At 38.5% G+C, this 22,874-nt stretch overlaps 1 protein-coding gene across 1 annotated transcript in view; it reads right to left on the reverse strand.

Annotated features, from left to right (window-relative positions):
* Nucleotides 1-21,953, reverse strand: part of Rasef (RAS and EF-hand domain containing) — a 56,572-nt gene extending 34,619 nt beyond the window's left edge. The window contains exons 1-3 of the mRNA XM_075945990.1: nt 21,469-21,953; nt 6,531-6,677; nt 5,527-5,617 (exon numbers count right to left, since the gene is read on the reverse strand). Coding sequence (XP_075802105.1) covers nt 5,527-5,617; nt 6,531-6,677; nt 21,469-21,809 — 579 coding nt within the window. The 5' untranslated portion in view covers nt 21,810-21,953. The remainder of the gene's footprint in view (nt 1-5,526; nt 5,618-6,530; nt 6,678-21,468) is intronic.
* Between the last annotated feature and the right edge of the window lie 921 nt (nt 21,954-22,874).

The raw sequence follows: 22,874 nt of genomic DNA on the forward strand, positions 1-22,874 counted from the left end.
AGGAATGAGCTAGAGGAAGAGAGTCTCAGATTAAATTATGAAAGAAGGTGATGGTAAAAGACTAGAAACTTTCTAAACTGTTGGCTACATGCTGGAAAACATAGTCTATGAAAAAGTTGAGTAAGATATAAGGGATCTACAAAAGACAACAACAACCTCCCCCTTTGGAACAGGACTTTTACACTACAGATCCATTAGCGGCCTTTCTCTGCTCTCTAAAGCACTCTGAGTCCCCTTGCTTCTGTCCCTTATGACAAAGAACTGACAGGTAAGCACCTGCACGAACAGAAGAAATGTAACCTTGTCATTCACATTTTCCCACTCAGAGTGTTCTTGCAAGACAAAGCTGACCTTGCACTCCTTGCCCTTGAAGCTGCAAGACAAGTTTATGGTCTTTGGCCAACAGGTCAGGCTAGATTACAACTTGTTGGGAATAAAATAACAAATTCAAGACTCTAATGACAAAAAAAGCAGTTTTCAATAATATACAATTTTGAAGAGAGAGAAATAACATAGAGAAAAGACAAAATAGCTGCTGTGATGATTTGGCTCACCAAATAAGTATAGTGATTTTTTAAAGTCCCCAGATGATGAGAAATTCATGTGCTCATCTCACATAGGCCATGACTTGCCTTTTTACCAAATTCACAATCTTAATTAGTTTAAGGCACAAAGCCTTTCCTGATGAAGAATTTGGAGCTTGAAACTGTCCTTTTATGATCTTAGACTCAGTCACTTATAAGACTATGTGTAACTTCACAACTCTTAGAGTTGTGTTATGAACAAATGCAACTGGACAGCTAGGGGTAAGAGGACTCATGTCTTCCCACTAATCAAAACTCTGTTTAACTCTACGTGTACCCCATACTTAAAATGAACTAAACAATTTATTTCTTTCAAGTTCCTCTTTTTTTTCTCTTTTACTCTTATTGGTCCTCTTTTTATATTCTTTTAATTATTTTTGTTGGTGTTATTAATTCATTGGCAAGAGAGGTTAATCTTTGAAGGGTGTTGGGTGATTGTCTTACCAGAAGCGGTACTGTTGCTAATCAAGGCATAACCTCTTCCACAAAGTATTACACAAACATCTCCTTCTCTGTTAATGTCATTAAGTACAAGTCTATTCTCTAAAACCATTTAGCTGAAGATATTCCTTTAAGGTCAGCCCTGGCATACTCAATAAATCCTGTTAATTATAACAAATTGTCATTTCCGTACACATTCTTGTCTACTGCTGAGCATTAGAATATAGCCAATTCAAATTCAGTAGATATTTGGTTGCTAGCATTAATTTGGAACTCTCCTGCTAACTGTTATATAGTCAACATAGATAATCCAGGTATTGGGGCTGGAGAGATGGCTCAGCAATTAAGAGCACTGGCTGCTTTTGTAGAGGACCTGAGTTTGGTTCCTACTATCCACACAAGAGCTTACAACCATTTGTACCTCCAGTTCCAGGGGATTTCATGCTCTCCTCTGACCACCATGAGTACACTGCATAGAAATACATGCAAGCAAGACATTTACACACAAAAAAATAAACTAAATAAAAGTTTGTAAACATCTTTGCACTGGAATTAGTGAATTGAATACCAAAGTTAAGAGGAAAGGACTACTGAACCAATATGCATGTCCTAAAGAAGTCAAAGTCAAGTGGTTCACTTGTCCAGAATGCAACTAAAAATCAGGTCAGTAAACAATGAGGGCCCCTTGGTTACTTCAGACAACCAGGATATTGGTATAGACTCAAAAAACAAAGTCAAAAGAAGACACATTCAAAAACTGAAAAACAGTATATAGGATAATACTTAAGAAAGTATTTTTAAAATGTTCAATATCATTAAAAATCAGTAAAATGTGGTTTAGAACAACTTCCAAGATTTTATTAGACCCCAGTTATAATGACTAAGATAAACACAACAACCAACAAATGCTGGAGAGGTTGTAAGGACAATGAAGCCCTCCTTCATTGTTGTTGGGATTGTAAACTGGGGTAGCCTCTATGGAAATGAGTATAGAACATTAACAAAAAGCTAAAATAATTCAACCACAAAACCAATACCCTTTCTTGGCAACGTACTTGACCCCACAGATACATACTTAGCCATGTGCATTGATGCTCTATTTGCAATAGGTAGGAAAAGGAAACAACCTAAATGTCCTTCAGTTGAGGAATAAATAGTGAATATGTGTTTCATATACATGATGGAATACTAATCAACTTTAATATAAAATGAAATCATGAAATGTGCAGGTACATGGTTGGAAGTAGAGAAGATTAAATTGAGAGAGGTAGCCCAGACACAAACTGAGAAATGTGAATGCTCCCTCATCTGTGGTTCTGAGATCCAAATCTTCAGGTGTGAGTATTTAATCTGAAATAATCACAAAATCTAGGAAAGTAAAAATGTACCAAGAGAGCAGGAGTTGATACTAGAGAGGGGAATAGTAGTCTACAAGTGACTCAAATGAGAAAATAGAAAAAAAGTGGTAGAAAGTTTATTTGAAGAAGAGAAAGGAAGTCAATACAGTATGGAATGGGGGCAAAATGATACTACATCTTTTGAAGGAAAACCATAAGGAAACATTTTTTATTTATCAATATTCCTTATCAAAAGTACATATATCATAAATGTATACACACACACACACACACATATATATCACGTAAATCTTCAATATGTCACTTGGGCTGACAATGCACTCCCTCGAGAGCCATAGGTTAATAAAATCCCCAATAGCAGAAATGAAAAACCCTCTTTTAAGTCAAAGGAGTCCAAGAGACTTCAAAAACAACATTGATTATTGTATTGCCCTTGGTTGCCTCCCAGAATTTTATATAAGTCCCTATTGCTGAAGATGTCATACACTTTCCACAGAGCACTAACCAAAAAATCAGCTTTCATAGGACCAGAAAAAACTATAAAAGCTGACAAGTGGGAGAAGTAACAAAAAGCCCTACTCAGTTGAATGCTTACCATACCACAACAATGACCAGTGTGGTATGAAGTCTCTAAGAGTGGCTCACACATATTGGTGATAACCAATAGTTGTCTAATTGTATGTAAGGGCTTCTCAACAGTAGGAAAATTATGTTTTGCACTGAACACTTCTCATACTACCCAAGACTAGTGAGGTCATGGGCCTTAGAGGAGAACCTATTCCTACCACTTTACTAAACCAGAATAATTAGTAACTGTATTCTAAATACTCATCCTCACAGCCAAAAATAAGTAAGTGTAGCTACTGCTTCCCCCCTACATCCCAAACCTATACACACACATCAAAGAAGCATCTCTTGGAAGCTGAAGACCAGTAACAAAAGCCACAACTGATTGTGGAGTGCCTGGTCACAATGGATACTCATAAAACACAACTCATGAATGTACAGCTCAGGGATCATCATGAGAAAGGGAAGAAATATTGTAAAACCAGAAGACTAGTAAATCTGCTGAGAAAGTGTATATCCTAGAAAGACAGGCAAGCTACATCTATTGATATCTCAACACCATCATGATCTAAACAATACTGCAACAAGGACAATATAAGTATATCAAGATGAAAGGGAGGCAAAAAAACTGCTAAGGAATAATGAAATGACGAAGAAGAGAATTAGAGTCCTCAGGAATGAGATCTTGAGACCTTTAATTGTTTATCTAATACACAGTGGTCAGCCCACAATGGATCTGGTCAGCACTGGAAGCAATGAGAGTTGGTTATAGTGTAGCATGTGCATATGAGAACTACCTGATCAATGAATGGAAGAACAGATTAGAGAGTGGTAGAAGGTTTTAAAGGAAAGTTAAAAATGGATTTGTTGTTTCTAAACACAGGAGGATTGTGCCATAAAAAGGAAAAAATCATTTGCACCAACCCTGGGCCATGTACCCTGAACCGGCTATCAGTTAAATATGACATCCATAGGGTTCTTACACTTGTTATTAAGAGACAGGACAGACGAGCCTGCTACTGTAGAATCTTCCATACATATATTTCATCTTTTAAAAGTTTAAATGGAGTTACCCTATAAAGGGTAACAAAATGACAATACTCCTATAAGCCAGCACGCACTAGTAAATAAAAACCCCAGTGTCAAGAATGGATTGCCTCTTTTGAGTTTCTGGTCAGTGGAGACCAATAGACCCCACGAACATTACATATTATTACCACTGCTCTTGGTTACACCCCAAAATTTGATGATAAGACCTTGCTGCTAAAGACAGTGCATATTTGAGCTATGAAACACAGACAAATCAAATAAGTACTGACCCAGAAACTTCAGCTCTATAAGTTCTCTTTCACAGTATGGAAGGTTCTATGAATACTACCAGAGCCAAAAAGTAATCATCACCTCACCCAGATGTGAACCCTGTGAGGTACAATAACAATTGGCCCAGCAAGAATTTGGGTAGCATAAACTGGACAAACATAGGATTCAAAGAAAACAGGGTAATATCATGTAGCTGTGTGGGTGGCCAGCAGATCTGGGAGGAGCTGAGGAGTAGTGCATATAATCAAAAGCAATTGTATGAAATTCTCTAAGAATTAATAAAAATATTTTTAAAGAGATAAGATAACATAGATGCCCAAATGGAACTATGTGTGTGATAAAGACAAGTAAGATAAATTATCTGAAAGGAAACAAAGAAGGCACAGAAAAAGATAATAACAGCCATGGTAGTACCTACCAAAGGCAACACTTCTCTGTACTTTACATACGTCATCATGATTAATCCTCCTTGAGGCTGGCAGGTGGCAGGGCAAAGAGTCACAGGAGAGATTACTTTATGAGTGCCACCTGGCCTTGGTAAGAACCAAATCAGGACATAGCCTTATATCTGCTTGATGCCAGCACTGGGGCCTGCACTTTTATTGCCTCTCAGCTCCAAAATAGAATTTTATATTCTAATATTACCCACTCAAAGAAAATACATATATTTTCTGCTTTCAGCAAATATCAACAGCTCAAATATATTTTATATTGAAAAACAAAACTCCCCTGAAGAAATGACTAAAGATACACAATTTTGACTTAAGAATACCAATGATAATAAGATTTCATCACAAAACACCACAGCTAGGAGACAGGATTTTAAATTAACTGCAATAGAGATTTAAAGTTGGGTAGTGAGAATAATATACAGGTAGATATTCAGCCATCTTCTCATCAAGCCTGACTCCAGTCCTCCAATCCACGTCATGCATTTCCAAGAGGCCTCTGACCTCCTATGCATGCTACCAACTCTCCCACTCACATGAGTCTTATGCTATACATACCAGTACTGGATAGCTATGTCCTCAGCTTACTTGATTACAATCTCTCTATCTCTTTAACTTTTGATTATAAAACACTTCTCGTTACAAAAATCATTTATGTGCCCCAAATCTAAAAATTTGATATTTTGATATAGAATACAAAGTAGTAAAGTCTACTGTCCCCAAGTTTTGACACCAAACAGAGCTCCACAATAAAAGGTGCTCCCTGAAGATCTGCCAAATGAATGAAAGGTCAATCCAAAAACTCACATCTTTCCGGGTCTCATTTTCCACTGCATGAATCCTCTGATCCATTTCCTCTTCCAACTCACTCAGCTGAATGGCTGCCTTGTCTTGGGCTCTGAAATTCAAAAGAAAACATTGTATTCTTGGATTGAAAAATGTGAAGAGAAACTCAAAGCTCATCAACTTTAGGCTTGACATTATACAGAAGAGGTTAATACTCTACATGATATTTCCCAACCCTCCTATATGACAAACTAAGGTTGTCTGCATGACTATTTGGGTATAAATGACATTAAACAACTGAAATAGAATAAATATTAGCCTGAGACAAACAATAGCTAAAGACAGCAAATGTGACTTCAGCAAATGTGCACTTCTTATTGTCACAACTGACTGACAAATCTAGAAAATGGATAACAGATCATTAGCCATAATTTTAAATTCTATTACATAAACGTCAGATCACAAAGGCTAAAGTTAAAGGCAGAAGGATTGATTTCAGCAACTGTTTCTAATCAGTCTCCTACAGTTCTAGAGATAAAAGTATCTGTTAGAAAAAGTATTGTGTTCTAAGATGTCATGTACTGGAACTCATGACTCCAAAGAGCACATCTTCATCAATCTTTTGAAGACACAGGACTGAGACTTGAAAAGAATAGAAAGTCTGCTGTCAAGGTCTTTTTCTGGCTTGGCTTCAGAGTCTGCCTGCCTCTCTAGAAGTTTCCTATTTTGGTAAAATGGCTGAGGAGAAGACATGTTCTAGATTTTTTCTGAACAAAATCATCAGTTTTGAGCAGTTGACAACATAGGATGGCAATGACCAACCAACAGATTGCTTTTTGACCCTGCAATTACTACCTGACATAACTTACCCTGGGTGGAATATTCTAGAAGGTTCTGGACTACAAAAGTTCAGGAAGTCCACTTGTATCATAGCATGCTTTTGCTATTCAGTTGCTATGCCCCCACCCCGTCACAGAACAAGTACAAGGACCCTCTGTGTCCTCAGAAAGGAAACAGATTGATACCTCTTCACTGCAATAGCCAAGTTTTCCATTTCTGTGCTCTGGAGTTTGATCTCTCGAAGAAAGTTTCTTATCACATGTTCATATGGCTGAATTAGTCTTGGCTCCACAAGATTAATATTCTGGTACAAGGTACTAACTTGTTCTTTTCTGCAAAAATATTAAAATTAAATGGTATTAGTTTAAAAGTAAAACAAGAAGGATTTTTAAAACTATGGATTGATCTGGAATAAAGATAACAGAGAAGGCAAAGAGCCTGTTGTGTTCTCCATGTCAGAAGATGACAATCGGGAAAGCCAGTGCAAGAGCAAGGAAAGGGACTTATATTGAAGGATTTTTCATTTTACTAGCTAAAACCTGAATAGTAAAGAACTTTATAGAAAAGTAAATTAATTACCAAATTCTGTGTTTCTCCAATCACTACCAAGACGTGTGTTCATCTTTCAACTGAGAAGAGTAGAAATACTTATAATTTTGTGGTCTGTCAAAACTTCAGGCAAACTCACATTGGTGGATACATTTACACATTTTCTTCTCCTAGTTCTTCAAACACTAAAAGTTTGGAGTTTTCTCATACCAAACAATTTTCTGTTTTCCAAACACCATTTAAATGTTCATTTTTTATATTCAATTAATAAGTACTAAAAGTTGGCACAAGCTCTCAGTCTGAGGGCTCTAAACTACAATGTTGCTTCAGACACCACTTCAGACACCAGTTAGCCAACCAAGTGATGCCTATCTCTAACTAATCAACTACCAATCAGCAGTTCCCTTGACCCACTCTCAGGCTTAAAATGGCTCATTGAACTCAGGAAAATATTTTACCTTCTTTTAAGAACTTATTATAAAGAATAGCAAAACAGGAAGTGTATAAAGGAGCCACAGAATCTTCATCTTGTCCATGCCACTCATGCTGCCTACAATTTTATGTGTTCACAAATCCAGAAGCTCCATAAGCACACTCTTATAACCGCAGGCCAAACTCAACTTTCATCTCTTCTTTAATTCTCAAGTCAGCAATGAGGCCCCAAGTTCCAACCCTCAAATAATACTTGCATGTTTGTTTGTTTGTTTGACACTCAGCCTCCAGTCCAAAGAAATCTATGGTCTAGAGTTATCATCTATTTCATTACCTAAGAGAAGAGATGTTTGGATAGTTAGTGGCATTCCAGCCTCAGAAAGCATCAGCTAATGGTCTAAGTGGAAATGAGTGAAGCTTTCAAATAAATCCCCCTTTATATCTTTATAGAAACACATACTGTGCTGGTTAGTTTTATATCAAGTTGATACCAGCTAGAGTCACTAAAGAGCAAAAGCCCTCAACTGAGAAAATGATTGGGTAAGTTCAGACTGTAGGAAAACCTGCAAAGCCCTTTTTTAGTGATTTATATGGGAGGGCCAAGCCCATTGAGGAGTTAGCCTGGGAGATTTTGTCAACTTTCAGGTGGGCCTGGGTTCTGTAAGAAAGCAGACTGAGCAAGTAATAGAGAGCAAGCCAGTAAGCAGCACCTCTCCATAACCTCTGCATCAGCTCCTTCCTCCACATTTCAGCACTGCTTGAGTTCCTGTCCTCACTGCTTTTGATGATAAATTATTATACGGAACTGTTAGGGAAATAAACCCTTTCTTCCCTGAGTTGCCTTTGGTCATGATATTTCATCACAGCAATTGTAACTCTAACAAAGACATATACTCTGTGTGGATTTAATAATCACTCAGCTTTCTACCAGCACCAAAATTTTTCTCAAAACATGGACTGTGTGCTGGTGTTCTTTGACATGGGTCATCCAGGACAATGCAATCTATCCTTCCTTCTTATTGCACTATACAGCAAGGTGTGTTGTAATTTTACATGATCTATGGGCTGTGAAAGAAGATGAAAGTAGCAGGGATTTTTTTTTAATGAAATAATATATACGTATACACCTAAAAGATACACCAGAGATTTGAAAAATAGATAATTCCTTCAGTCTGAAATAACTTACCACAACACCAGCATAAAAGAATTATCAGTTTTTATCAGACTTAAAAATGCTATGGATAGACAGTATTCAAAAAACAAAAAAGCTATATTCTTTCATACACAGTGCGTTATGGAACAATCAACAGCAGAACTTGGTAATTTCTTATACTTGGTGATCTTCCACTGTGATTTGGTAGTCACTTCCTCAACAGTGCGAAAGATCCACTGTGTCCAGACCCTATTATGGAGAGATGACTCTTGATGTGCATGCCTTGCACTGAAAATGCCAGTGGGCAGGACAAGCAACCAGGAAGCTCACAATCTTCTCACAGTCATCCACAGCACCTATGTATGGACAACAGCGTGATGACCACAGATCATTCAAACACCCTGAACATAGAACTCACACCATCTTCCCCATTCATTTTGCCTAGAGCTTCTCAAGGACAGTCTGTTTTCATGTTTGTTTTCAATGTAATTATTTATTATTTTATGTATTTTATGTATTATGAGAGAATGTTTTGCTCTCATGCATGTCTGTGCACCCCATGCATGCCTGGTGATCACAGAAGAAGAACTTTGTAAGTTAATGCAGGATGATCATGAGTTCAGTCAAGGCCATTCTAGCTAAATTATAAATTATTATTATTATTTTAGTTAAAATTAAATAAAAGAAGGACAAAGACCAAAGGTTGATGGAAGACAGGCAGGAAGGGTGGGTCAGGTTACAGGCTCTCTCTCTAGACAGGTTTGAGAAGGTTCACTGGCCTTACAGGCCTCATAAAGTTCACTTTTTCCTCAGGCAGCTGAAGATCATATGCTCCAAGACCAAAGACAAGCTTGCATTATTACTTTACTTCATCAGTGCCTTGTGACTTTTACATCTAGGCTGGGTTAAATGGTATGGAACTTAGACACATCTTCACCTGCCCTTGAAATCCTGTGAGAGCAAGAAATCCTCTTTTGTTCTTTAGACCTGAAGGTCTACCTTTCCTTTCAAGATCCCATTGTACTGTAATTCTTGTCTTTCAGAACCTAGGAGAAAATAAGGCTCTGTCCTTTTAGGATCCCATCAACATGATTTTGACAACTGTCCCCCATAATGAAGTTCCTATCTGGACCTGAATGTTTGCCAGTCCACTATAGACTGTGATGCTGTAATCCTTCTAATGAAGCTTATCTATGGGGTAATTGATCTCAGCTTTCTTTCTACAAAGCCACCATTATCTACAACAGGCAGTAATACAGCAAGGTAGGAAGGCAAACAGGAAGAATTAGAATAATTGTTTTTTGCTTTGAAAAAACAGTGTGGGACTCAGCTACTGTACCACACAGCTACATGTTGTGATAATAGGAGAAAGTCTCCCATGGTGCCAGAAGGAAAGCAAAACTGCATCATATCTGATGAATAATGTCAAAGGTTACAACCCATCGATCAAGAGAAGCTTCAGTTATGGTGTAGAAGAAGTGGTTCTCTTTATGCCTACTCACTATAACACAAAGTATTGTGACCAAACTTATGTACAACCTCTTTTGAAATGTTCACAACAACCTCAGAAAGTATTTCTATTAACTAATTTTACAATTCAGATAAAGATAAAGGTGTTTTATAAGATAAATCATGGTCCCAATGCCCCAAATTCATGTATTGAAACTCTACCACCAGGAACTCAGAAACTAGCTAATTATACTTGAGTCTTTAAAGAAGGAATTAAGTTACAATGAAAGCATTATGGTGAGTTCTAGTTCAGTCTTACTAGTAATCTTACAGAAAGAAGATATTTAAACAGTGACATATATAAAGGACCAGGTGAAGATTTAAGAGAAGATGGCAACTGCAAGCCTCCCCCCAAAAAGGCCCAGGACAACTAACCCTACTGTTTCCCTGGTGTTAGATTTCTAGAATCTACAATCATGAGGATTTCCTGTTGTTTAAACTAAGTGTGGTGCTTCATACTACAAATGCCTGGACATTCCATAGAAACCAAGGACACAGAGAATAATGGCAAAATTGATATTCTATTTTGTGTTAGAGACTTCAAAATTAACCACTAATATCCTACCGATTAGAGATCAGGACAAACACTGGGTGTAAGAACAATTCACATTATTAGAGAATAGTATATCAACAACAAAAATCTTTTCTCTGAGGTCCTCCCGAGGAATTTTAATGTGCAAGAGGACAATTCATGTTTTTACTTTTATCATTTAAACTATTAAGGTGCAAAATATAAAGACATACTATGTGGTAGAATCTGTCAGAGAAATCATTCTCTAGAGTCCTTATTTCCCAGCTAATTGCACAACAGTGAAACATTCAGTTGCAGAAGTTTCAACAGGTCCTTCACTTTCTATAAATGTCTAAAATGGGAACAAATTATAGTGACATGAATTCTCTTGAGTTATTTTCTGATTCATGCTTTATATAAAGTTCTAAGAATAATTTATAGTGAGATATATACATAAATTAATGATGAAAAATATATACCACTGGTAGAAAATGTGTATGTTACAAAATCAACTATTGTATCAGAATGGCCTTAATCCTCATCTACCCTACTTCTTTATGTCAGGGACTTGTGGAAGGTGTACAAAGTCATGGGTTCAATCCTCAGCACCATATAAACTGGATGTGGTAGCACACACCAATAATCCCAGCACTCAGGAGGTACAAATAGGAAGACCAGAAAGTCAAGGCATCTTGGGCTATATAACTAATTGGGAGTCAGACTGGATTTTATATGATATAGTCTCAAAAATAAAGCAAAAAATAGTTTCCAACTTGGTCTTTCTGGCTCTAGATTGTTACTCTCTACGTAGGACCTAGGTCTTTACATCACAGCAAGAAAAAAATACCTCATCCCTTTAGGTAAAAGTAGGAGGCCAATGCTTTAGCAAGGGCAGGGGAGATGTTAATCCTTCAGCATCAAATCAGGAATGAAGATAGAAGGACCCAAAGCACACGGGCCAAAATGAACTTCATAAAAAAGGGATGGAGGATAGTTCTATGAGTACAGAAGCCACTGAAAGAAACAATGGGAGAGATTGCATAATAAGAATAGTCGTTTAACTACTTCATTGTCTTAGTTAAGGATTTTATTGCTGAAAAAAAAAAGATGACCACAAAGCAAGTTGGGGAGAAAAGGCTTACACTTCCACATTGCTATTCATCACTGAAGGAAATCAGGACAGGAACTCAAGTAGAAGGCAGGAGCTGTTGCAAAGACTATGGATGAGTGCTGTCTACTAGTTTGCTTCCTATGGCTTGTTTAGCCCAAATTCCTATAAAACCCAGGACCAGCAGCCCAGAAATGACAGCACCCACCATGGACTAGGCCTTTCCCTATTGATCACAGCTGAATCTCATGGAGGCAACGCTTCAATGGCTCCTTCCTTTGATAACTCTAGCTTGTTTCAAGTTGACACACAAAATCAGCCAGTATACCATCTTCACATAATCCTGGTTGAAGCAGAAATAAACATGAGTCTAAAAAGGACTAACTTGACCGAACAAGATGAGTCATTCCAGGAAGTTTGACTTCTATGGCTCTTTTTCTTTGCTATATGATCCAAGGAAGATCTCACCTAAATATTAAACCATGTCTGATCCAGGATCCCCTGCCCAATTACATCTCTGGCAGTTAAAACTCCAGATGTGCTGCAGCACCTTTTAAATAGCTAAGTACTTATCTGGCTATCATTCTGTCAAATGCTTTAATATGCAAAGTTACTGGAAGATGAGAAAATTTACTAGATTCACTCAAATAGGAAGAATTCAAATTGTAAATGACTTTCTATTCAAACCACTGACATTTAGTACTGGGCTGATTGCCAGTGAAAACAGTAAAGTAGAAAGAACTGAAGGAAATATGATACAGGTTTAGCGGAGGCACTGGAGACTTCTGACATCACAGATAACAGTGTCTAGCATATGCAATAGAGATCAGCCAGACTTGAATGCAACTTCCACCACCAAAGCTTTACACACACTTCACTCTTCACACACAATAACAGGATCAAAATGTGACCCTTTTAGTCACTTGTACTGACCTTTGTTTGGAAGCTATTTACATCTTTGAAAAATAAGCCAGTAAACAAGCTCGGATAGCATCTATTTCTGTAAAGTCTTCTAACCTGTATTACATTTTTCCAAAATTACTTGGGAAGCATTGATCAATTTTAAAATCTCAAATAAACTGTAAAGAAATGGACAGCAAGGAATTAAGCATACTGATGAGAAAAGATGTTTGATGCAATTTAATTCTGAAACTCAGTCATTAAAATTAAATACACCTCAACCAATGTTTTGATGAGCCTCCTATATTTTTCTTGATTTAACTTATATTCAGTGATATTCCATAACAGAATAGAATGAACCCAAAGACGCAACAATTTAGAAGAATCTAAGTATGATAAGTGTAAGAACAATAAATACATTTTCTTAAACCAGTCTTGTCTTACAGAAGTTAAAATGAATAAAAATATTTACCCAAAAATTGACTTTGAAGGGAAGTAAAGATTGTTGTACTGGCAATCATAAGTCCCCATGATAAAGAAATTATGGGGGTTAGACTATTATGATAAAAAGGAGCAGATTATTGAATCTACTTTTATTAAAAAAAAACCTGTTAATCCAAAATATTTTACATTGGTATGGATTTTAGTTTAGTGATACAAATTTAAAGTCAATTTTGTTATACTGTATGTATATTTCTACTATTGTTTAAGGTATTTTTGTTCATATAGCTCATTTAAAATGTGATGCATAATGAAAAATACAGATTAATAGTCATCTATAATAATTAGTTACATTTTCTCAGCATATAAAGATATATTTTAGTTAGATAGGTAATATTCAAGCACTTCAAAGACCTACAGAATATAGCATTTAAAATGTTTTAAAAACTTATACTTTTCTCAAAAGAGACATGTCTACACCTGGAAGCACCGATAACTTCAAAGATAATGGGCATTGAAAAAACTCCATATAGAATTTGCCTTTAATGTAGCAAGGTTAGCCCATTTGGGCAAGAAATTGATCTTGCCTGGACTTCTTGACAATATGCTGTATAAACTGGACATGCAAGACCTACAGAAAAATGACTTCTAAACTTTGCCAAAATAAGCAGGATGGTCCTTCAGGTTCCTACTTCACAGAATAGATTCCCAGACATTCTGCAGAACACAGAGGAAAGCGATTCACAATCTTTGTGAATATAGATTGGACAATCCTTCGAATTTCCTGCCTCACTAAAAAGTCTGCCAGATACTATGGGCCTATAGGCTAAAAATGGATGCCCCAATGTGACAGAAGAACTTTAGGTGATTGTCCAGGCAGCCAGATGTTTCTGCCATTTCTAGAGTTTTGAAAGTTGCTTGCAATGCACTTCCTGTTTACTCACCTAATATTATATCCTTCTGGAATTTTTGATGGAGTTGAAAGTGAGACAGTTATAATTACAGTTTTCCTTAGTTATGACAAAAGATAAATTAGATATGAAACTTTAGACTCACAAAGATAGGATAAGTGACAGAGCATTTTCTTTAATTTTGTCAAATACAGATTAAATATTGTAACTGATTCTTACTTCATAACTGTTTTGTTGTATATAATTTTATGAAGTTAAAGTTAAGGCCTTCCTTTTTGATAAAACAGAAAGCGGGAAATGATTTTGGATGTATTTCTGTACACTGTGAATATGTGTTTCTCTCACTGTTTGATAAATAAAGCTGCTTTCGCCTATGGCAAGGCAGGACAGAGCCAGGCGAGAAATCCTAAAGCAGGGTGGAATCAAGTGAGATACCTAAGGAACAAGATGGAGCACCACCTTTTGGTGATACACAGATTAATAAAAATAAGGCTAGCTAATAAGCCTGAGCCATCAACCAAGCATTTATAAGTAATATTAGCCTCTGAGTGGTCACATGGGAAGTGGCAGGAGGGAGAAAAACTCCCAATTACATCCCCATGCATGTACATGTCACCACTGGTTTTCAGACCAAAAGAGAAAAAGAGCTAAAAGCACACTCAGTCCTTCTTTAATTAGACTTCAACAGGAATGCTCTCTTAGCCAAAAACTCTCCTATCTAGAGAAAGCCATCGACTGTTAATGTCTTCAAATTTTAATTTAATAACCATAGTAAAATAATAATCTTAAATATGTAGCTATTAATATAGCCAGAAATACTATTAAAACAGCACAGCAGAACAGGATCACACTGAAGAAGACACTCCTCCTCAATAGAGAAGGAGATACAAACATGGGGAAGGACATCCAGAGTCCACATGGCTAAAATGCCTGTCTTGAGCACCTGGGACTACATACACCTGCACTAACTTGGATATCTTTATATATGTCAGGAATAACATTCTTCTAAGAAACATTTTGAAGAGAACCATTTTATAAAACTACCTATAATAAGAAAAGCAATAGTCAGATTAGAAAATAATATTGTAATAAAATCATATAATTTAAGATGTATTAGCTATCCTCATTTTCAGTATCTTGACACAGTGACTGCAAGTAAACATTATTTCTGTACTGCATGAGAAGGAGGCTTTAGACAAACCAGATTCTGTCCCAGTGGTGGGGAGGTGGACCTCAACCAGGCAGCCAAAGCCTTGAACACATAACACTGACCTCCAGATAAAACAAAATCACACTGTTGATCTTCATTCCTCCCAGAGTCTCCTTCTGGGTCTTCAGATTTCCACCTAGACTCAACCAGTTTGGACCTGTCTCCATAAGAAGTAAATTCTTTAAAATCAGCCAGGCTCCAAAACAGGATATGTAGACAAGTATATATTTACTCATAAATAGGTTCTGCTTCTCACTAAAGATTCCAGTATTAAAGTAGTGTACATCACTTCATGTTGTCTGTGGCAAGTATACAGAAACAAATTCACTAGCTTCTCGGGGCATGGTTACATTAAGTACAGGAACAGAAATCAAACCTCAGTTTTTGTTGAACGTGATTCAATAGACTGTCACTTCTAAGGCTCCTATTTTAATTTTAGCCACTATATCAACCTGAGTAACAGGCTTGCAACCTTTAACCTAAAATCACCTCACTTTACCCTTGCAAGAGAAAGGTGATGCATTGTCCTTTCACATTAACATAAAAACCTCACATTTTCACTCAGAATCAACTGAATGCTCTGTTTATAAGCCTAACTTCAAGCCTCAGATGAGTCTGTAACAAATTTTCAAGACCACTCTGATGTAATGCATGAATGCATGCTCCTGTGACATCAGTCAACTCTTTCCTGAAATGGGCACCACAAACACATACACAGAGAGAGAGAGAGACTCCAGACATAAAAGTTTTATGTCTGGAGTGGCATCCACAGAAAGCAGGTCACATATGTAGTAGTGTATGGGTGAAGGCCACACTGGATGACACCTCTTGAGCCATGGTTTTCTGCTTGCCATGACTAAGCAGCCAAAACCCAACACCTCCTTCCTTCAATCTATCTTCACCTTAAAAAAAAGAAAAAAAGAAAATAGGCAGCAAAATTTTCATTGTTACTCAAACACTTGCAGGTTTTTAGAATACAGCGTTTTGAATTTAAATAACTAACATGATTTCTTATTGTGTAGTCTTCTTTTAGATAGTCACTGTTAGAGTATTCTGGTTACAGAAGTATACAGACACAGCCTTAGGCTGCTGTAGAACAGAAAAACAGGGGATAATATTGAGACATGGAAACGAAAAGGAGAGCCCTTCATCTTGGTATCTGGTTGAAGTCTCTCATTTCCTGAGAATCAGAAAGTCCAGTGCAGGTTCTCCTGTCAACCACCTGACCTGAATCAGCATTTCATGGAGCTGGATCATGAAATTCAGAATCACCCACAAAATCTGATAAGCCTCACAGAAATTTTTGAAGATATTTGGAGAAATGTTCTAAACCCACAGGCTGCTAAGCTTTTGTACCTGTCCCTAACCATTCTGAGACTACTTCTGACACCCCATTCCCACACCAATACACAGTGGCCAGGAGGATGAACAACAAGCACAGTTTTGTTGGACCACAAATTAATAATATGGAGTAACAGCAAACAAGAAGCCCTCTGCCTTAGCAACTTGTCCCTGAAGAATAACCTGCTGGTCCAGGTTACACTTTTTTCTGTAAGTTGCCTTAGTCATGGTGCTTTATCTTTGTAATAGAAAAGTAACAAATACAATTATCTTCCTCCCTCTCTTACTAAGAATTGCCCTCCTCCTTTCCTAAATAAAGTCCTGACTCATTTCTGTTACTTTTTCTATTGCTGTAATAGAACACATGACCAAGGCTTTTAATAGATGGAAGAGTTTATTTGTGCATGTGGTTTCATGGGGTTAGAGTTCATGATGTCAGAGCAGAGGATGTGGGCAAGTCAGCTGTAACAACCTGCTAAAACCTCACATCTTAAAACCCAAGCAGGAAGTCTCCACAGTAAACTCAAAATGGGATGATCTTCAAACTCGCAAAACTTGCCTCCAATGACACACCTTCTCCAACCAAGCCATACTTCCTTAACCATCACCGCCAACTGAGGGACAAGTACTCAGATGCCAAGATAACCATGGACATCGTAATCAAATCACCAAAGTTACAAATACATTTTGTTAAATGGACATATTGTCAAACTATCTCTCAAATCTTTATTTTTATATCCATAGGATAGTGTTGTCCTCAGCCTTGATTAAAGAAACTGTTCTGTGTGGTAACTAGTTGTTATTGTAAATTCATGCTTGTAAATTCAAGATGCTGAGAAAATTGAGCATTGAGAACTCAATATTAAATAAGATATTAACATTTCCCCTTGCTAAGTTCAGTTCATATCACTTAAAAGAAGACAAAAGAATATAAGGGTTTAACCATAGAAAAATGGGCCATAGAGTAAGTAGTGTTTTGTGGACATGACATGGTTGTGGCACTCAAATTCACAGCAGCTGTGACTGTCTGCATAGTTCAAACACAATACTGGGACAGTAAGTATACATGCACAGGAACTCACGGGGGCTTATAGGTCTTCACTCTGACCATGGAAGCCAATGGCATTTGAATGTTATCGGGAGGGAGGTGAGCAAGGGGAGACAAGACGTTATTGTACTCAGTGATATCGTCACTGGTGAGTTACTCATGAGCAGGTGGAGAGCTGTCCTGGTAGGTGATTTTTTTCTTTTGGTTTGGTTTGGGGTAGTTGTTATTTGTTTGTTTGGTTGGTTGTTAAGTTGATTTTTGTATTTGTCAACTTGACACAATCTAGAGCTAACCAAAGAGAAGGAATCACAGAAGAAAATTCTTCCATAGTCTGGCTTATAGGCAGGTATGTGGGGCATTTTCTTAACTGTTGATTGATATGGGAAGATCCAGCCCACTGTGGAGAGTGATACCCTAGGGTCTGAGATATATACGAAAAAAAAGGATGAACAAGCCTGTAGAATGAGCCAATAAGCAACACTCTTCCATGGCTTCTGCTTCAGTTTCTGCCTCCAGGCTCCTGCCTCCAGCTCCTTCCCTGACTTGCCTCAGTTATGGGCTGTAACCTAACAAGTATATGACGAAATGAACTCTTTCCTCCCCAAGTTACTTTTAGTTTTTATCATAGCAAACCAAAACTCTAACAAAGGCCATAGCTTCACATGTATTCTCACAAGCAACCCTGGTTAAACTCAGTGGATCACAAAGCAAAAATAAATACCTAAAAGTGGTATAGAGACTCGTTAGAATGGAAAGATGATGATGGTGGTAGGACAAGAAAGATCAGAGAGAATTGTGGGACTAGAGAGTATTATATAAATGTATGAATTTGTCAAAGAATCAGTCAAAGAAAAAAAAACATGTAACAGCGTGAACAAGAAAATCTAACCTGTGCTAATGATTCCCAAAGCCCAGAAAATCTAAGACAAAAGGTTCAATTCTTTACATAATGATCATTGAGCTTTTAAACTTTTTTTCTGTTCTGCCTTACTTCCTCCTTTGGAAGTGTATGTTTGTCTAATGAACTGTTTCCGTGTCTGCTACTATCTACCTATCTCTGATCAATTTCTTTTTCTGGGAGACAAGAACCCAGAATCTTCCTGAGGTGTCTATTTCATTCAGCATTGACCAATATTACCAAGAACTTTTAAAGGCAGTGGTGGAATCTACTCAAAGAATGGTGAAAACCAGTCTGGGATGACTGGTCTTTACAAATGTAAGAGCTAAAAAACTCAGCCAACAAAACTCCTTTCACCGGTATAGTGACCCAGGCTCTAGGAATTTTCTAGGCTACATCATAAGTCTGCTCTATACCCAGACATCACATCCCAGCCGTTTCTCTACCTATCTCTAGGATTTCCCTTGACCCAGCACCACTTCCATTACTGAATTCTATTTCATTAGTGCCTGCTTACTTCGCTTCCTATTCTGGTTTCACTGCAGTGAGACCACATTCTATCTTTATATTCGCCAGATACAAGGCTGCAGGTCACAAACTTCCAGCATGTAAGGGAAACGGACTTCAATTTCCTAAGGGAAAACAATTTCATACATGTATTAACATTTATCACAATAGCCATTTACATTTCTTTATGGTACTGTTTAATTTCTTCTCTAATTTCAAAATTATTGTGGATTGTGAAGTTTAAATCTATAAAAACTTAATACTTTGCTTAAATGTAAAACATTTGAAAATGTAAAATCACTAAATATCTACTACGTTTAACCTCTACAGGAAGGACATTTTTGTATCTAGTACATTTTCTTTTTAAGACAGGCATGGGGCCCTAGACCATCAAATATGATAGAGCATCAATCAATTTGGGAACAAGCTTGAATGCCACATCTTCCTTCCTCTGGGAATGTTAATTATTCCTGCAAAAGAAAACCATTTTCTATCAAATTGACCCCAATATATCCCATAGTAAAATAAACAAATATCATTTTTCTTAAAGGTTAGAAAATTCAAGACCTTGGGACTGGAGATATGGCTTGACAGTTAAGAGCACTGGCTGTTCTTCCAAAGGAACGGAGTTTGGTTCCCAGCACCCACATCAGGCAGCTCACAACTGTATCTAACACACCTGAAGTCTCTGAGGGGATCTGCATGCATGTGCACATACCCACAGATACAAATAATTAAAAAGAAAATGAATCCTTTTTAAAAAATAATCCTAAAGACAACAAGGAACAGTCTCATTTATAGCAGTCAACAATTTGTGATTTCCTGCAAATAGCCCACAGTCTTTAAATATTGTTTAAAGAAACAGCTAAGAAATGGTACTAGCACCCTCTATAAGCTTGTTGACCTTCCTTTCCTTTTTCCCCGGGGGTTTGGAACAGTACTTAAGATAGTATTTGGCATTGGTGAGGTTTTCAAAAACGTTTGTAAGATAAATTTGCCAGTATTAGTGCAGCAGAATATCAATTTTTAAAAAAAGCTGTGGGGGTTGTCTTGTTGTGTTTTTTAATCAAGTACACATGGAAGAAATTTTTTTTTAAGTGAATAACTGTATGAGGAAGTAGAGTGCCAGCACTTCAAGAACTTACCAAAACAGTTTGTTGCTGCCATGGCAACAATCAGGTGACTCAACTCAGCTTGGTTCTTTTTCACTTGAACGACACAGAAAGGCAAACATTGTACTTGTTAACCTTCCATAAGATGGGCTTAGCACAGACGTCTATCAGGTGACACTGATACGTTTAATAACGTTTGGCAGCCTTTGGAAAGATACGGTGGTAATCATCCACTAGTTATGTTAAGTCCTAGCTTGTCAACTGATTCTAGAAAAGTCAATATAATCATTGAGAGGATAAGTGTCAAACACCTACTGCTAAAATTATTAAGGAAAAGGAGAGCATTATCATACTCATATACAGTATCTCTCTTTGCTTCATTCTTAAGTCGTTAATTTAAAAAATACTAAATGAGTTGGAAATATGGCTCAAAGCAAAGCTGTAGCCTACAGCAACAGGGTTTAAATTTTTCTCCTTCCCTGGCTGACACACTGTGGTGGGGGTTTATTTTCCTCCACATGGATCCGAGGGATTAGCCCTCACACCCAGTTTCTCAACATAATGTCTCAGTGAGTCACTCAAAACTGGAGGGAAAATCTAGGATGACAAAGCATGTGATGTTTGGCAATTTAAAGCAGCCTGACGCCTCCCAGGATTGTTTGCTTTCTCTGATACTTGTCTTAGATAGAGAAACTGCCACCTAACATGAAGGCTTTCGGGTCTTAATAACAACAACCAGTGCTCAGTGAAATTGCAACTGAACTATAAACACAAAGCAGAAAATCTTCCAGTGAAAAGCTGAAAGGCAGCGAGAGGAGAATGAAGGTCTAATCCTAAAATCGTCCTGTACCCCTCCCTCCATTGAGAATAAAATTAATAACTTGACAATAAGTTATTCTTTAGTTATCTGTATAGTCAGGGGATACATGGTGCGACTGTGCCATTTTACTTACTGAATAAAAACGATTTTTCAGCATAGAAGACCTGGGACCAGTTTTCTGTCTTTAACTGGGCAAAGCTCTTGAGGCCTTATTTCTTAAATTTCTAGGATTCTTTCTTGTTCAATCAGAAACAGGCAAACCTACTTCCCAAGAGAGCCTTAAAATAAAACCAGCGACGTAGTGCACATAAATGAGTACGTGTATCAAGTAGCAAACAACAAATGCACAACTATTGTACAGGATGCCAACCTAGCAAAGTGCCTAGGCTAGGCGCTCAGAGGAAGCAGCAGTGAGTGATCGCGTCAGACCACAGTGAGCCACGAGGAGTGTGCCAGCCTTGGCTTCTCCGGAGAGAGGCTACAGGTGTCCGTCTCAATAGTCCTTGCAGGAAGTGCGCTAAGCTCACTCCGCATAGTCCTTCCCTACCGGTAACTGCAGATCTCTTTTCCTTTTTGGAAAAGTCACCGCCAGTTGTTGAAGAGAAAAAGCAGCTCACAGATTGGGTATCCCGGTTGAATAGCGCCCACCTCCAGAGCTCGTCGGACCACGCACCTGGGAATGAGTTGGGCCTCTTCTCCGAGGCGCGCGTGGAAGTCCCGCCAAGCCGGGCCCGGGATCTCTGGCTCTGCCGCGTCCCAGGCTCCCTGGGCCTCTGCACTGTCCCGGCCGAACGCTCCGCGGAAGCCGCGCGCGAACTCCGGGAAGGTGATGGCACCATCGCAGTCGGTGTCGAGCCCCAGGAACACCGCCTCCGCTTCAGCCTCAGCCACGTGCAGCTCCGCGCACAGCGCGCCGAACTCCGCTCGCTCCAGGCGCCCGGAGCCCTTCGTGTCGTAGGCGGCAAAGACCGAGCGCAGCCGCGCCAGCTCCTCGGGGTCCGCGTACCCCTCCATGGCGCCGCTGGCCACCGCCAGGCTCTGAGCTCCAGGGCTCGGCCAGTGGAGCAGGTCAGGCCGGTTCTGCCACCTGCCCACCTGCCGCGGGCGGGGATGTCCGGATGAGGCGGGGCGCAGGCAGAGAAAGGCGCTTGCCTCCAGCTGCAACCGCCCGACTGGTGCCCTGAGCCACCGAGTGCCACTTGGCACCTCCCAGCCGGTCTGCTCCACCCTACGGTGGAGCAAAGTCGCAGCTTAGCTCCCAAGCTTTCATCTGCAGCAGCTGGACGGTCCTTCTGTTCGACTTTGGGAGACAGCAGGAACAAGGGCAGTCTGTCCAGCTCATAAAGGCCTCTTACTTAAACTCTCATTTTCTGCACCCTAGACATGGATGGTGCCTGATTGCATATGGAGTGCTAACTCACAAAGGGGAAAAAGGCAGGTAGGGATAAGATTTCAAACTGGCTAAACTTAACGGGACTGTATTCTCTTAATTCCAGACACGTGATAACTTTGCCTATATATAACTTTACTTTTTAAAAATAAAAAAAAAAATCAGAAGACTTTTCTTTAATTTTCTGTAAGTTGGCATTGTAACATTGATCTCCCATATGCCTAAATTGAAACAAGTATTGTCACTCAGTGACTCCTCGGCTTTAGAAAAAAAAAAACTAATACCAAAAATCACTTAGAGATAGCATCCTTTTTTTTTTTTCCTAGGGTTTCTCTGTTAACAGTCCTGGGTGTTCTGAAACTCGTTTTGTAAACCAGGTGGCCTCGAACTCATAAAGATCTGTCTTTCGCTGTCTCCTGCGTGCTGGGATTAAAGGCGTGTACCACCACGCCCACCTTCTTTTTAATTTTTTATTGAAAAAAAATTTTGATAATGTTTTCCCCTGCCCCAACATCTCCCCTATTCTCCCTGTCTTACCTCCCTCCGCAGCCAACCTTATGCGCTCTCTCTCTCTCTCTCTCTCTCTCTCTCTCTCTCTCTCTCTCTCTCTCTCTCGTGCTTTGAGCATGCTCTCTCTCATTCTTTCAAAAAAAAAAAAAAAAACAACCAAACAGAACATCCAAACAAAG

The sequence above is a fragment of the Microtus pennsylvanicus genome, chromosome 13 (assembly GCF_037038515.1).
Source record: "Microtus pennsylvanicus isolate mMicPen1 chromosome 13, mMicPen1.hap1, whole genome shotgun sequence".
Classification (NCBI taxonomy): Eukaryota; Metazoa; Chordata; class Mammalia; order Rodentia; family Cricetidae; genus Microtus; species Microtus pennsylvanicus.